This window comes from Adiantum capillus-veneris, chromosome 22 (assembly GCF_014529385.1).
Source record: "Adiantum capillus-veneris isolate H3 chromosome 22, ASM1452938v2, whole genome shotgun sequence".
Lineage (NCBI taxonomy): Eukaryota > Viridiplantae > Streptophyta > Polypodiopsida > Polypodiales > Pteridaceae > Adiantum > Adiantum capillus-veneris.
The window spans coordinates 133796124-133812843 of NC_140952.1; the positions used below are offsets into that span (position 1 = coordinate 133796124).

General features: G+C 45.6%; 1 protein-coding gene across 3 annotated transcripts in view; it reads right to left on the reverse strand.

Moving 5' to 3' along the window:
• Positions 1–471: 471 nt before the first annotated feature.
• LOC147430257 (polyamine transporter RMV1-like) overlaps positions 472–16720 on the reverse strand; it is a 65587-nt gene continuing 49338 nt past the window's right edge. For 2 of the 3 annotated variants that reach the window (XM_086494749.1, XM_086494748.1), the window contains 3 exons: positions 1560–1683; positions 1393–1473; positions 472–1294 (listed from right to left, as the gene is read on the reverse strand). In XM_086494749.1, the coding sequence (XP_086350875.1) occupies positions 1011–1294; positions 1393–1473; positions 1560–1683 (489 nt within the window). In that variant the 3' untranslated portion in view covers positions 472–1010. Of the gene's footprint in view, positions 1295–1392; positions 1479–1559; positions 1684–16720 lie in introns of all 3 variants that reach the window. The other variant, XR_015185773.1, reaches the window with a different exon arrangement.

Below are 16720 nucleotides of genomic sequence, written 5' to 3' on the forward strand. Positions count from 1 at the left end.
ACCCCTCAAGGATTGAAATATCCTTTCAGAGTTTTACTTCTTGAGCTGTAAAATGCAAGGTTAGATGTTAATTTACACATTCTTATATAAAAAAAAATGGATGGCGAAACTCACCTTCACCTCTTTACAAGACATTGTAAAGAAAACTTCGGTGAGTTGCCTAATTAAAACACCAAAAAATAGTAAGGCCATTGCAGATAGGTTCTTTAAGCCATGAGACCAGGACTACTAAAGGACATAGCATTTGCAAGGAACAGTCTCTACCAAGGCTACTGGAGAACATATTCTATACCAAGGCTACCAAAGAACATAGCATTTCCAAGTTAGAACTCGTGCTCGTGGTGGAGTTTGAGAGTTATAATCCCATCGATTCATGCATGCATATTTTGTTTAGACAACCCGAAAATTTGGCTATAATTGAAATCGACAGAGCTATATTGCAACATAATGAACATAATCTGTAGTCCTCAGTTTCAGCAATAGTGTCTCTTAGTATCAGATTGTTACAATAGAGTAGCAATTTTCTTGCACTGTATAAAGTGTGATAAAAACTCTCAGCGGTTTTCACCTCATGTGAAGACACCCTGACAATCTCAAAAGATGCCAATACCATAATTAGCACTAAATGCAACTTGCCTTCTCTATTGTTCCTAATCCAAAGGGAGACACAAATTGTCTATAGACAAAACAATCGGTCGTTTGGCCTTTGTCTCCTCCCTTCTCTGAAAATGAAATGAAGCTTCCAGGAATAATGCATGAAGGTGGGCAAATTGACCTCAGAAACTCGACAAGCCTTCCTCATCTTAGAATGCTTGTTAACATTCTTAATCCAGGGACCATGACTGATTTTTTTTAGTGTGTTCGTTGCTGAAGCCCATTTTGCTCTTAATGATAGTATTGCCCTTCGCTTCACTACCACAAGGCGCTAAGTTTTTCATTAGAATACCCCTTCATTTGGTCTTCAACACACTTCTGCTAAGGACCCCATTCATGCAACACCACGACACATTTCAGTTCTCCCCTGAATCTGAGCGAAATTCATCAGAGTCTCGATGCTGCACAAAATCTTCAGAGTTGGTTCTTGTAGCATACAACTCTAGACCATGATTAGCAGACGACCCCTCAGCCTGCAACATCTTGAATTCCTTTGCAATTACCAAGTCTATCCATTGCTGCATCCTGTCTATATTCTGTTGTACTCGTGTCACCCGCTGTTGTGTGACCTCTTCTGCCTTTTTGCCATATTGCGGCAGTAACTCCTTCACACTGTAGCCCATTACTGCAGCAAGCATCCCTGGCACAAGCATAATACAATCAGAGAAGCAAGTTCCATAGCCAGCAGCAACTTTAAGAGTTGTACATGTTACCAGAGTTTAGATGAAGGTTGCCTACCGATGAGCCCAATCACTTGCGATCTATTTGATGCAAAATACAGCATGCTTAAGCAGAGGCCGATGGGTATCAACATCAAACCTGCACTGGAAGACATTGATTCAGAATTTAACTTAGAACCAAAGTGAACTGATGCTCAGAAGAAACATCCACCCCAACCAAAGTACCTGCAAGAATGTTGCGGGACAAAGGTATCCAAAAAGGTCTAAAGGCATCTGGTTCCGTGAAGCGCAATTGTACCAACGCACAAAACTTCAACATTGTTGATAGAGCATAAAATAGCATGTCTGCCTATTACATCGAAGTTAACCAAGAAAAATGTGCTTGATAGATTGAATGCAAAACGAAAAATGACAAACCAAAATCATGCATAAACCATAGCGGCATTGAATACGAAACTTTGCAGACCCAATGACACATAAACTATGCTTAAACCATTTGTATATCCTCCCCCGTTCCCCTTCACATACAATCATCCCCCCCCCAAAAAAGAAAAAAAACATCTTCAGCCTCCATGTTGCCTCCTCTTCCCCACGCAGTACTAGCTCTTTCCTGCTGCTCCTTGCCAGGCAAATCCTCTCCATGTGCTGCTCAATACTAAGTTTGTTCCTAGAAAGAGTAGTAGACACCTAACCTCAGCAACTTGCAATCACAACTGAGTAATAGAATGAGATTCCGTTAGTCATTAAATGCACCATCTGCAACCTATGTATTTGCTCTAGCCATAACTAATGTAATACTACAAATAACCCATTAAAGGTAGTTGAAATCATCTGAAGGAAAAAAGGTGCAGGAAAATCTGCTCAGTAATAAGTTTGTGCCTGGGAATATTTTTCAATAGAGCATGTGACCTGCCGAAAAACAAATCAAGCTATGTAGGAGCATCATTAGATAGCTAAATTGTCCATGAGGCAGGATCGATGCCAATGAGCATACCAAGCATATCTCTCACAGCCAAATGGGGCCATTAGAACGCGACCAAGTCAGACACCAATCCGGAGGGTAAAGCAACAGATCTCTTCCTAGGGAAACGAGCGTGAAGAAATAATATGTAGTAATGGATTGTGGAATGTATCCATGTATGGTCAATTGGGCAATGAGAGTAATTGGAACTGATGGAGCCTGAATTGGATGAATTCTTGAGGGAATTTGCCAATTGGTAATTGAAGAAGGGGAAAGGAAAGAGTCCAATAAATTTTTCTTGGATACATACTTCGATTTTCTCCCAGATAATTTGAGCTTGAATATTGCTTTGAAGATACATCAGTATAGGGTCAGTTCTGTGTCTTCTGGGGTATGCAATGCTCCACAGTGCCTTTCCTTTTACTGTAGAAGACACGTCATCCAATTTTTAAGGCTCCAAAGAAGAAGAAGAAGTACATGAGTGATACAGGAGAGAAACCACCAATAACCACTTATGGCACCGGGTTTCAGAAAAGAAGGTGGAACTCTTGGCTTGAAGAACAATTGCAGAGATCAGGTAGGGATTCAAGGGATGAGATTCCTAAAGTAGGAGTTGTCACAGGCTTGCCATCAATAGTCACCTAAGCCAGAAGAGCAAGGACAAACCCCACGAGTTCCTGAAAGGGTGAGGGTGATCCACGAATTGGTTGGGGTCCAAGCAGTCCACCAATTCTTGAGGGCAAGAAGACAGTTGCACTTCACAACACTTCCATTACCATTACCACGATTGCCACCACTAATATTTAACCCATTACGAGCCCCATTACCCCCTCAACCATCACCAATGGCTCAATTACTACCACCAAATCCTAAACTAGAGGCAACAAAATTCAGTGGGAAGGAATCCTAGGATGCTGCCAGTCATGTGGGGCAATTTGAAACCACATGGTTTATAAGTGGGCACAACATATTGTACAATGATGCTATCAAGAAAGAGCACTTTGCAACAACATTCCAGAGAAAAGCCATGGCATAGTTTATGCAATATGGAATAACAACTTGCCTAAATTATGATAACATGGTTTATAAGTGGGCACGCCATATTGTACAATGATGCTATCAAGAAGGAGCACTTTGCAGCAACATTACAGAGAAAAGCCATGGCATAGTTTAGGCAATATGGAATAACAACTTTCCTAAATCAAATTTTTGGCAAGATTCAGGACTGAAAAGACATCTGAAGATGTACTGAAGACAAATAGAAAGATTAAACAAAAGAAATTGTTGCAGGAAGATTATGCCTAGCAATTCAGGAAGCTGATGAATAGTTTGCAAGCAAACCAAGGCCATCTTAGAGCAATTGGATGACTACTTTTGTAGGGGATTGAAGGAGCAACTAAAAAATGATGTTGCAAGACATGCACCTCTCACCCAACCTCAAGATTTTGGCAACTTGGTAGATGCACCAATGAGACCTGAAAGGACACAAGTGCAAAAGAAAAGCAAGAAGAAGAATCCAAGGAGGATTCAGACTCTGAAGATGAAGAATCTAATGATGAAGAAGAAGAAGAAGAAGAAGATACTCATGAAGATGAGGACACATGGAGAAATCAAGCCAAAGAAACAAAAAAGAAAGGGAAAGAAAAAGAGCAGGAAATCAGATTTTGAAGACACTCACAACATCAATAAATTGATTTTGGAGAAGTTGAAGGAGATTCAACCTCCGCCATTTGCAAATCCCTCCAAACCATCATTTTATGAGGTATGCCAAAGAACTGGGCATGATTATGATATTTTTTATTACAACTGTAATTTTAGGGGAAGGAGATCACCACATATTCTGACCAAAATGGATTCATGAGCAAATGTGGTGGCACCACAACCCTTCAAGACCAGGTTTCAGAACACAGGTCCACTGAGGACATTTAAACAAGGAAATTGACAGAATATGCACAGATATCTAGAACAAAATAACCCACTTCAGTCATGCACCTACTGTGGGACTTTGGGACACAGGCAACGGACCTGAATGTGAACTGTGTTGCAAACATAGGAATGAAAGAGGAATCCCAATTGTTAGTTTCATACCCACAAATACAGGAGCTGTTTCCTCTAATAAGGGAAGGATGAAGGCACCTGTTGATTTGAATGCAGTCCTATTGGAGAAAATCCCCTCTGATATTGATGATATGAAAACACAGCCCAAGGAGGACCATTTGAATTAGTATTCTGATACAGAACAAACATATTTGCAACAAATAGATGAGGACACACTACATTCTTTTCAGTGTGATTATGTTGAGTGTATTGAGATTGAAGAAGTTTTGGAGAAACCGTTGGAGTTGGAAAGCCTAGCAATCACTAGGTCAACATGGAAATTAAAAGGAAAGCTGTCACAAAAGACGGAAGCGTAAACTGACTTTTAAATGCAATTCATATACTCGAGAGAATTGGAGAGAGAGAGAGAGAGAGAGAGAGAGAGAGAGAGAGAGAGAGAGAGAGAGCTTGACACATCATTGGGGACCAGAAGATGGGCTGCGCCCCCCCCCCCCATAAAGAGAGTATCTTTATCACTAAGGAAGAATCTTTACAAGCGCAAGAACAGGGCTAACGCCCGTCCTCTATTCTTTCTTATTGTTTTGCTGCTTCTGACTCTGAGAGAGATAGAACTACTCTCTAATTGCTAAGGGGATTTTTCCCCTCTTCTGTGAGATTTTGGAAGCTCTCACAAGCGAGAGTCTATCTTCCACAAACCTCCTCGGAAGTTCTCAATTAAGAGAATCTATCTTCTGCTAATTGGTCACCTTCATACTTAGTCATTCCTGCAATAAAGACAAGGGAGAAACACGCAAAATGCACACATATGCTTACCGTAATTTTCTGCACATAACCTGAAATTGTTACCTGTGCACGTTCCAATGCCGAAAAGGCCTTTTTCGCGATGTAATTGCATCAAACTTTGCGTATACATAGGGTAGGCAGAGAAGAATGAGATTCTATGAATGCTTTGCTGAATTTCACTCTAATAGAGGTGATTAGAGGCTGAAAACGGAGAATTTAAAGCCACCACTCTAAAGAAAGAGAGCGCGCGACAAAACTTCTAGAGAACGTGGCTATGGTTGTGAGAGCCCTTGTTCTAAACTATGGGAGCTCAAAGCTACTACATACGTCAAGGGGATGCTCTCAAGCTTCAATGGAGAGTTCCATCGCGTACAGCATACTCACATTTAGGGGGGTAGGTGCACTGCCAACCTCTCAAGTGAGAGAGGGGCTGCTCTCTTATAGCTTGCAGGAAGAGGGGGGAGCTAGAAGCAAGAGAGAGTGAGAGTGAGTCTTGCATTGGTAAGTGTGTCATTTGGCACACTTACTTTATAACTTAAAAACCAACCAACTTTTAACTTTAAAAGTTCTTACGCCATAAATAAATTGTGAAATTCACTCACAACTGAACACATGAATGGTACCTATGAAAACATCAGATGCTTCCCGGCACAATGCCGTACCGGCACTGCTTCTGCATCACCTGTTCACACTTGTCCAGCCATTTTGGTTCGGGCACAAATAATTAACCCTAATTTAATTAGCTGAACCTAAGGCCTTATTAAAAATAATCCAGCCTTAGGATCACTGTTCTAAGGACCCCATGTCATTCCTGTGCTCGCACTGATGCGTGTAATTTTCTGAGCCTAAAATCTGGAACTGTTGTCTACCCCTTTGAAGACCCGATTTCCCAATCACTAGGACTTTAGGGTATTTATTTGCTAGGGTCTGCCTAAGGTGCTCTAGCCCACATTTAGGACGCACCTAAGGCCCTAGAGCTACTAGTTCTATTCCAGTGTGCACACAACTATTTAAGTAATTGCTTTCTAGTAAATAAATTATTTTATTTACAGAATCTGATATAGTTACATCCTCTTGGTTCTAAACAGTTGACCTCAACTGTAGAGCGTCAATATAATTGTGCAAGATGTCTGGGTAATCCTTGAGATCTGACTCAGTCATCCACTGTGCATCTAAAAAGGTGTAATTTTTAAACTTGACTAAATACTTTCGATGTAGTCTCCCGGACTTTAGTTGTCGCTCGGAGTGGTGTATTATCTGTTCTCCTTGAAGGATCTCCTCAGTCTCTTCGACTTCTGAAGGATCTTCCTGTATTGGAACCACGGGAGGAGAACCAACATATGGTCAGAGGAGAGTTACATGAAAAGCATTATGGATGCGCCAATGAGAGGACAAATCCAATCTAAAGTCACTTCATTGACTTTATTTGTAATTTTGAAAGGGCCGTAAAATCTATGGGAAAGTTTAACAACTTTCCGTATTCCGACCTGCTTTTTAAATCTAGCTTTCTCAAACTTGAGCAGGACATATTGTCCTTTTTCAAAGTTGAGGTTCCTTCTGTGCTTGTCTGCTTTTCTCTTCTATTGCTCTTGAGTGTGAAGAATTGCTTGTTGATAGACGGTATCAATATCGCGCACAAATTCATCTGCGGCAAAGATGTTTTCTTGGGTAACCAAAATAGGAAGTAAAAGTGGCTTCCCATATATAATTTCAAAGAGAGCTTTACTAGCTGAGGAATGTTTGGTATTATTATACACAAACTCAACTAATGGTAAGTACTGTTCCCATTCGGATTGTCTTTTTGAAACATATCCGTTGAGAAGGTCTAAAAGAGTGGCATTAGCGATTCCCCTTTGACTATCTGTTTGAGGATGATAAGCTGATGGAAAATCAAGCTTAGTTCCCAAATTCTCGAATAGTGCTTGCCAAAATAAACTAGCCATGCGAGGATCTCTATCACTGACAATAGTTTTTGGCAATCCGTGATGTTTAAAAATCTGAGCTAGAAAGATTCTAGCCATGTGATCAGCTTTAATCCTTGCTTATTGAATCTGTGTCTATAATAGTCCAGATTGTATCATTTCCATTCTTTGATTTAGGAAGGTATGTAATAAAATCCATGGCAATGCTTTCCCATGGCGTGTCAGGCACAAGGAGTGGCTGAAGCTGCCATAAACTTTGTCTCTCATATTTCATTTTTTGACATACTAAACACTCACGAACATATTTTTCAATGTCCGTCCGGAGTGTTGGCCAAAAGAAAAACCTTTCGAGAGCAATAGTAGTAGCAAGAATCTCTCGATGACCTGCATAGGGAGAATTATGTGCTTCTTCCATCACCTTATGCTGTAAAGCTGAGCTATGCATATAGCTTGTTGATGATAAGAGTGTATTATCCTTGATAGAGTAAGGAAGCCTTGAATATCCTGCTTGAAGATCGGCCCAGATTGTAGCAAAATCTGGATCTTGAGGATACATCTCACCAAGAGATTCTAGTTCCTCATGATAAATAGCTGTCAATGCAGCAACCTTAGGACGTTTGAAGAGAGCATCTGCGACGGTATTCTTGTTTCCAGAAGTGTGCAAAATCTGAAAATGAAACATTGAAAGAAAGTTGGCCCATCTCATTTGCTTTTTAGATAACTTTCTCTAATCGTGTTTTTGAAGAGTGACAAGAAACCCAAGAAAGAAGGTCTTGTCCAGCCTCCCCTTGCTCTCTTCTCACTCATTGCGAGCGAAGACTTGGATGTTATGTCTTAATTACAAAATCAGCTCCTAAAAGATAATGGTTCCATATGGAAAGAGCGTTAATTACGGCCATTAACTCTTTCTCATAAATGGAAGCATGCAACTTTGCATCCTTAAGGCGCCGGCTTTCATAAGCTATGGCGTGACCCTCTTGGTTCAAAACTGCTCCTACGCAATCTCCGGATGCATCGCAATACGTCCGTAATGAGTAAATACTTAAGCTTTTCAAAAGCTTGGTTTTGTCCAGATCCCCAATGGAATGGAATCCGCCTCTTCGTCAAATCATAGAGAGGACCGGCTATGGCGGCAAAAGATCGGATGGAACGCCAATAATAGGAACAGAGACCCAGAAAACTTCGAACTTCAAATACAGTAGTTGGCGTAGGCCATTCTACAATTGCTTGAATCTTATCAAGGTCCATTCTCACCTGATTGTGAGATACTATATGGCCCAAGTAATGAATTTCTTTTAAAAAGAATTCACTTTTCTTAGCATTCGCAAATAACTCGTGTTTGCGTACTTCTTCAAACACTGTTGAAAGATGTTTGTGATGTTCTTCTTCCATCTCTGAGAAGATTAAGACGTCATCGAAGTAAATCTTCTATATAAATGTAAAATTCTATCCATCATTCTGTAGAATGTTCCTGGTGCATTAGTGAGTCGGACTGAGTTCAAAAGGCATCACTAAGAATTCATACAACCCAAAGATTGTTCTAAATGAAGTCTTATGCACATCCTGAGGACCAATGTGGATTTGATGATATCCGCTCTTCAAGTCTATACGACTAAAGACTTTTGCTCCTTGTAACTTATCAAGAATGTCATCAATCCGAGGGATTGGGAATCGATTCTTGACTGTGATCTTGTTTAGAGATCTAAAATCTATGTACATACGGAATGTGCTGTCCTTTTTCTGTAATAAGAGGATAGGTGAACAATATGGAGAAGTACTAGGCCTTATTAAACCCTTCTCCAAGAGTTCATTAACCTGCTTGAGGATCTCCTCTTGCTGCATTAAACTCACTCTATAAGGGGGCTGATTTGGAGCAGAACTCCTTGGGATCAAATCAATCATATGATCCTCAGGTCGAGAAGGTGGAAGTTCATTTGGAAGTTGTGAAACAATCTTTAAAACTTTCTAACAACTTGATTCTATTTTTCTCTAAAGAGGAAGAAAGTTGTGAAGAAGACACATCTCTCTCTCTTGCAAAAATTAAGTATGCTGAAACACACTTTTTCATTTCTTTCTTAATTGCAATGTGGTTGGCGCTGGGGATACGCCATTCACCTGCATCTGCAGTTACAACATATTGTTTTCCTTTATGATCAAAGGACAAGGTTTTCTAGAACATAATCAGGGATGGGGTGCATCTTGTAGTGCCAAGGCATTCCCAGAATTACATCACATCCCTGAAGAGAAGCTAGTAAGAAAGATTCTTGATCTTTGTAGTTATCTACCTTTAAATTCAGCTTCCCTATAATAGGAGTAGAGTTGGAGTTTGTCCTTTGAAAGCAAATGAGGATTGAATAGAGACTCCAAAGCGGTTGGCCTGTAAATTGAGATCTTCGGGCAAGCTTCATAGAGATGAAGTTATCCGTACTGTCTAAGTCAAACAAAATAGGGCCCACTAGTTGTTGATGCTGCCCCTTTTGCAAGGCTTCATGCAACCCAGCTTCAAACTTCCGCATCTTCTCCGAATCTTCAATTTTCTTGAATGGGGTCACTCTCAAGAGAACGTCCCAAAACTTATCCATATATTTTGAAACAGTTTCGTTCTCTAACTGAGAGAGTCGATCCCATTCCTTCTTTACTTCTTCCTCATAGTCTGAAGAAAGAAATTGTGCATAGAATCCCTCCTTGAAGGAAGTCTAATCTTGAGGCTTGCGCTTTTCGAGGATCAGAGTCAGCCACCAGCTGTTGGTTGTGCCTTTCAGGTAATTATTGACATGGCGAAGCTTAGACCTTTCTTTAAAATTCCCTTCTACAAATGCGACTTCAAACTGGCGGATGAAAGCTAGAGCTTTGCCGTTGTCTCGCTGTCCGTTGTAGGAATCAAATTTGACATCTTTGTCACATGACTTGAAGGATTTCTACTTGCGGTGCTTCTTCTTATGGTGCTCCTTTCTGTGTTTAGACTCCTTGTTGACAGGAGCGACTTCACTTCTTGCAGCATTGGATCTTCAAGGAACATGTCTTTTGGAGAGACTATATCATCCAAATCTTTCACAAAAGAAAACTGAGGAGAATCATGAGGATTCACTTCTTGAACCTTTGGATTAAACCATACATGACATGACGTTCTGGAGGCTTGTTCTGACTCCTGTGCATGCGGGAGTTCCAATTAGAGGATCTTTCTGAGGTTTTGACCTCTTTGGCTTCTGCAGGAGAAAACTCTCGTGCATGCGGGAGGTTCCGACTAGAGGGTCTTTCTGATGCTCTTATCTCTTAGGGTTCTGTGGGATTTCTCCCGACTCCAACGGCATTTTCTCCTTCCCTTTTTCAAGGGTATGAAGAATCTTTTGAACTTCGATGAGAGAGAGCTTTCTGCAACTCTGTTACCTGCTCTTGGAGGAGAGTGAACTCTATCTCACGTCCTTCCATTTCTGCAGGCTGCCAAGAGTCGTCAATCCCTTAAGAAAGAGAGAGATGACCTTGCTCTAATACCATTGTGCACGAAAGACGGAAGCGTAAACTGACTTTAAATGCAATTCATATACTCAAGAGAATTGGAGAGAGAGAGAGAGAGAGAGAGAGAGAGAGAGAGAGAGAGAGAGAGAGCTTGACACATCATTTGGGACCACAAGATGGGCTGGTCCCCCCATACAGAGAATATCTTTATTACTAAGGGAGAATCTTTACAAGCATAGGAACGGGGCTAATGCCCGTGGGGAAGCACAAAATTAGTACCCTTTCGGATGTGCCTTCTTTTTCCCCACCCTCTCGGCTTTGGTATGTGTGGGTGTTGTTACCCCCCTCATTGTCATAAGCTCCTTAACTTCCTCATCCACATTATCACGGTCTTTAATACCAGATATGCGTACATGCATGGATCGTGTCGTACTCCTTTGTTCTTCTTCCAATGTCATGTTAATGATAGTTGGGGTGGGCGTATGCTCCTTGGTCTTCTCTTCCTTGGCCATTACAAACCACTTCTCAACCTCCTCTCTCGCCTCTTGCTTGAGGCTCTTCTTGACAACTTCAACTCCATCCGTTCTTCTGCGCATCGAGCTTCTTCTCAATGTTCCCTGCGATCTCCTTGGTGATCTCTTCTTTGATGGCTTCCTTGTTGGTGAGTATCTCCCTCTCTTCTTTTGTCATAAGGGCAATCGTGCCTTCCAAAATAAAGATTCTGTTACAAAAAAAAAATTAATAGAAAAAGATCCATCCATTAGTTAAGAAAACTGCCCAAAGGGCTACAACCTTCCCCTACTAGAGAGGGCTACATCAAAATGTGGGGAGACTCTCCCAAGGACAAGGTAAGATATGCACAATGACAAAAAAGAATATGCGCACGCTCGCTGCTGCTCTGCACCCACCCTCGCTACGCCATTGCCATCACTGCCCAGCCCCCCCCCCCCCATGTGCTACTCGCTGCCTCCCTCGCGCTACCCTCAGCCCCCGCTGTCCCCTGCCGCCTGCACTCAGCCCCTGCTGCCCTGTCCCAGCCCGTCCGCCCGCCATCAGCCCTTGCTGCCGCCGCACGCCCCCAGCCCCAGCTCTCTCGCCGCTGGCCCGCTTGCCTCAGCCCGTTTTATCTCACGCCCCCTCGACTCGGCCCGTTCGCCCGTCAATTTGGGCCATCCGCCTCGGTTACTCCCTGCAAATTCGGCACCTTCGGCATTTGTTTCAACTCCTTGGAGCAGTGTTGACGCGTCCTTTTGCAGCATCCTCCCGTCGTCGTCCTCTTCTTACGCCACAGCAGTAGACACAGATGGAGGCTCCAGCTTCGCCACAGAGGGACTCGCCAGAAGCCCCCTCGCCCGACCCCGCTGAGCCCACCATTCGACTTGCTCTCTCGCCTACAGAGCAAGCGAGCCTTGCCACCGAGGTAGAGCGATTGCAGGCGACCTCGGTCATCTGCAAGATTCTCGGCACCCGACCTAGCAGAGGAGAGCTGCGAGACCTTCTCCAGGCCCGCCTTCTCGCAGAGGTGGGAAAGATTTTGGATGTCCAGATTCTCGGACGGGGATACTATCAGATCGAGTTTGAGTCCTCCGAGATGGCGTCCAAGGTCATAGCTATGAGTGAACTGGCTATCCGAGCCTCACGTGCCGACTTTCGACAGTGGCGACATGGTTTTGACCCAGCTTCGGATGTTCTAGTAGAGGAGGCAGACATCCCCATCTCAGTTTGCTTTCCGGGTTTACGGAGAGAGTACCTACCACTTCTTTCCAGGATCGTTCTGCCATTGGGACTGTCCTGGAGACACCTCGCACAGCAGCATCAGTAGCTGCCAAGGCGGCTGGCATTCCCTCAGTTCGAGTTTTGGTCAGAGATACCCACACTCTCTCGAAGGTTATCCTTTTACCTCGGGTTAGTGGGGGTTGGTTTCGACAGAGTGTGGAGTACTCGGGCCTCCTGAACCAGTGCTTCATTTGCCGACAGATGGGCCATCTAGCGAAGGCCTGTCTGCGGAGGAGGCCACGACCTGCACCACAGCCTCAGCCTCAGCCCCAGCCTCAGCCCCAGCCTGCCAGGGCTGGCAGGCAGCCACAGCCAGCGGCAAAGCGTACAGATGCAGAGCCACCCTCCGAGCCTAGGGCTCCAGCGGAGGAGGGGTGGCAGCAGGCCCGTGGCCACCGACGCCAGGGGCCACAACGTCAGCCTGGCACTCGGAGTGGCCCTCAGGTGCCTACTCAGCAGCAGTGGGTTCCCACGGGGAACCGTTTTGGTCCTCTCGAGCAGGAGGAGATCCCTACGCCAACCTCCACCTCCGCTTCTCCCCCGACCCCGCCCCCCCCCGCCCCCCCCCCCCCCCCCCCCCCCCGAGTTCCCCCCCTTTGCCTCATCCTCCCCGTCTTCTGCTCCCGTCGCCTCTCCACCTCGCCCCTCTACCTCTGTCGCCCCATCCCGCCCCTCTTCTCCTCCACTCTCCCCAGCTCCCTCTCCCCCCCTCCTGCTCCAGTTCCTCAGTCGGCTCAGGAAACTGGTCCCTCTCCGACGGCTAGGAGATCTCTTGGCAGCGCCTTTACTACGAGTCGCCTAGCGCGAGAGGGTCAGCCCTTCCTGCGACCCCCTCTGCAGATTCAGACATCCTCCCTTGCAGCCATCCCTCGTGGTCAGACGCCGCTGGGACTTCTTCGACTACGGGTTCACTCGTTTTCTCGGCGATTCCGCAACAGACCATGAGGCAGCCTGTTTCAGGGTCCATGTTTTGTCCCTCGCCGCTAGGGGGACAGAGGCCCTGGACTCAGCAGTTGGTTTCTCCTTCCCCCTCTGTGGTAGGGCCGATACAAAGTGGTCCCTTGACTCAGTGGTGGGATGGCTACATATACAGGTCTTAGATTCTCTCACCACATGGGAGAACTTGGAGTCACAGATATGCTGCAGACTTTGTGGCCATTGGCCAAGTTTGCGGTGACACCCCCAGACTTAGCAGGATGTAGGCACATTGTGGTGTACTTCTTTGCTGATACGCAGTGTTTGCCTTGCTATGTATACATTCATGAGGACTCCTGGACAGAGGAGGTTGCGTTGCGTACGGCTCGCTCTGCTTGGGCTTGGGCTAGGCACTCACTGCAGTCACGCCTATCTAGAGGACGCTCGGATGCAGATTACTCCCCATCCAAGCCTGCCTCGAAGATAGCCCGTCTTGCTGCTGCAACAACATCTGTTCTCTCTCGCTTTCCATGAGGATCGTCTCATGGAACGTGCAGGGACTAGGTGGGCCCCAGTTTCAACGATAGCGGGGCCGATTGCGTCAGGAGCTTCAGCGTTGCCTAGTGGGAGGAGAGATTGATCTCCTCATGCTTCAGGAGCACCATCTGTGTGAGAGATGCATTTTGCGTTGTGGTCAGATTTTGCGTGGACGTTATGATACTTTTTGGTCAGCTGCTGTTGGACCTGGAGGCATCCAGGGAGGGGTATGTATGACTATTGCGGACTCACTGCAGCAGGCCATTGTGGGCAGAGGGATTATTGTGCCAGGCAAGGCTCAGTGGATTACTATGCAGGTTCAGGGTGGCCTGGTGGGCTTCCTGAACATCTATGCGCCCAATGTGGCGAGTGCTCGAGCAGAGTTTTGGTCACAGATTGTCGAGTCTTTGCCACAGGCCGATCATTGGTGTATAGGAGGGGATTTCAACATGTTGGAGGACCCTTCTGACAGGATTGGTGGCAGCCATGCTACTGTGCATGGAGTCGAGTTGGCAGCTTGGGAGAGGTTTTGTATGACTTTGAGGGTCTCGGATACATGACAGCACTCTGGTTTTGTAAGGCCCCCAGACAGTCTTACCTTCTCTAGATCGGACCACAGAGTGGGAGGAGTGAATCTATCGCGCATAGATCGCTTCTACACTAGTGACCACTTCAGTGACATGGGGGGTTCCGTAGGCATCCTGGCAGGGACTTCCTTCTCTGACCATGCACGAGTGATCCTCATAGTGGCAGACAAGCAGAGGAGTGGGAGCACGATGCTCCGCATCCCAGAGAGGGTCTTGTTGGACTCAGCACTCAGAGAGAAGGTAGAGGCTCTCTGGACAGAGGGCATGGACAGATAGGATTCACCAGCAGACAGAGTGGCCTAAGGCCTAGCTCAGCTTAGCCACTTTTTTCTTTAGGAGTCTCTAGCTCGCCGGGCTGCAGCGAGAGAGGCGGAGCACCGTCTGAGACGGGGCATTGCTTCACTACAGAGGCTGCAGGAGCAGCACCCAAACAGTCCATGGTTGGAGGAGCAGTTACAACAGGCTCGACAGAAGCTTGCTAGCACAGAGGAGAGACGTTGTCAGGAGTTTTTTGGAGCAAGGGATTGCGCATATGTACATATACATGCATGGTGCATCAAATAAAGAATTGCCCATTTTTCAGAGCCAGGTGGTTACGTGGGGCCCACATGTGTACAGGTAGGACAGGGTGTACATAGTGCATCGATTTTCACTATTACCAGTACCACTGTGTTTTTTCTACAATAAGGAGGAGTTGGTAGTGCGTAAAACTTCTCGAGGAAGCTATCCGTGGGCCGACGACATGAGGTAAGCAGGTGCGTCAGATGGCATCAAGTGGCGTCAAGAGGTCGAACGGGGTCAATACTTGCACGCGGAGAAGTATGGACACGACGTGGGTGTTTTCTTGTGATACTTATGCAGAAAGGTCATCATGAGGACTACTTTTTGGGGCCACTTCACGTGGTTGCGGGATGCATTATTTGGAAAAACTAAGTGCCAGGTGTACGGATGATGCAAAAAGGTGACAACTATGCACTGCGAGGTCAGTTTTTGGCCTGTTCGGGGTCCGTTTGGGGTCATCTAAAAGGCCACGGGTGCCCAACTAATAAAGCTAAGTGTGGGAACTGAAAAAACTGAGAGAAGACCAGAAAAAACGTGGAGAAGAGAGGAGGAACAACCGCAGGTGTGTTTTTGCTCATTTTGGAGCCTGTTTTGGCCCTAAACTGCTCATCTGAGGTCGGATTTGAGCACTTTGACATTGTAGACTGGGGTTTTGGGCCGTTCCGGACGCGATGGCGCTGTCCATTTTGCCAAATTCCTCACTCTTTTTCTGCTGTTTTTGCTGTGTAAGTTTCTCCTATGAGCGAAGCTTCTGCTCCAGTTTGTGATTGTATCTGGCATATTTTACCCGTATTGTGTGAGTTGCTTGCCCCATTGGTGTTGGCCCAAGCTCTATTGTATCTAAACATCAGAAATTCTCCTCTTTTGAGCTGAGTTTTTGAGTGTGTGTGTATCTCTCTCTGTGTGGACTGGGTAAACGAATAGTCTCTCTCCTCTCGCTCCATCGGTGTGTTCCCTGTCTCGGCCAGGTGTGTTGTGTAAGCCGAGTGGTGCCCCATAGTGTGTGTGTGTATCATTCCAAGAGTGTGTGTCAGGTCGTTATAGAGGCGCTGTGTGTGTTTTCATCCCGCTCACAACGTCATGAGTTTGCCTTCCACCGACAGGCATCTCAGTGGACTCAGGTGGGTGTCAGAGTGACTAGTGCTTTTTTTGAGACAGTGGGGCCTCGGCACTCGCATGCCAAGGTTAGTCAGTTGAGGAGGCCCGATGGGTCAGTTGCTTGTGAGCCCGAGGATATGCGTGCAGTCGCTACTGACTTTTACCGTGAGTTACTGTCAGCTGAGCCTCAGTCAGAGCGGCAGGATGCATGCAGGGAGCAGGTTTGGGCACAGATGCCTTGTCTTGTGACAGAGGAGATGCGCCAGAGGCTAGAAATGCCACTTCAGCTTGAGGAGCTGCACACAGCTCTGAGGGCCCTCCCTCGTGGTAGCTGTCCAGGAGAGGATGGGTTGACTCCTAGCTTCTTCTTGGAGTACTGGGACCTGCTTGGCCCAGATCTTTGTAGTGCTTTTCAGTACATTTTGCACACAGGAGTGATGTCGGACAGCATGAGTTGAGGGCCTGATCTACCTCATTCCCAAGGAGGGTGGCTCCTTGGATGAGATTCGACAGTGGCGCCACATCACCATCCTCAACTCAGCCTACAAAATTCTTGCCAAGGCTCTGAGTTTGAGGATTCAGCCACTTTTAGAGAGCCTTATACATGGGACTCAGACAGGTTTTGTCAAGGAACGCAGTATCCTTGACAACATCTTTACTTTTTGGGAGGCTTCTCCTTTGGCACGGCTCCGTGGTGAGAACCTTGTGATTCTTCTTCTCGATTTTGAGAAG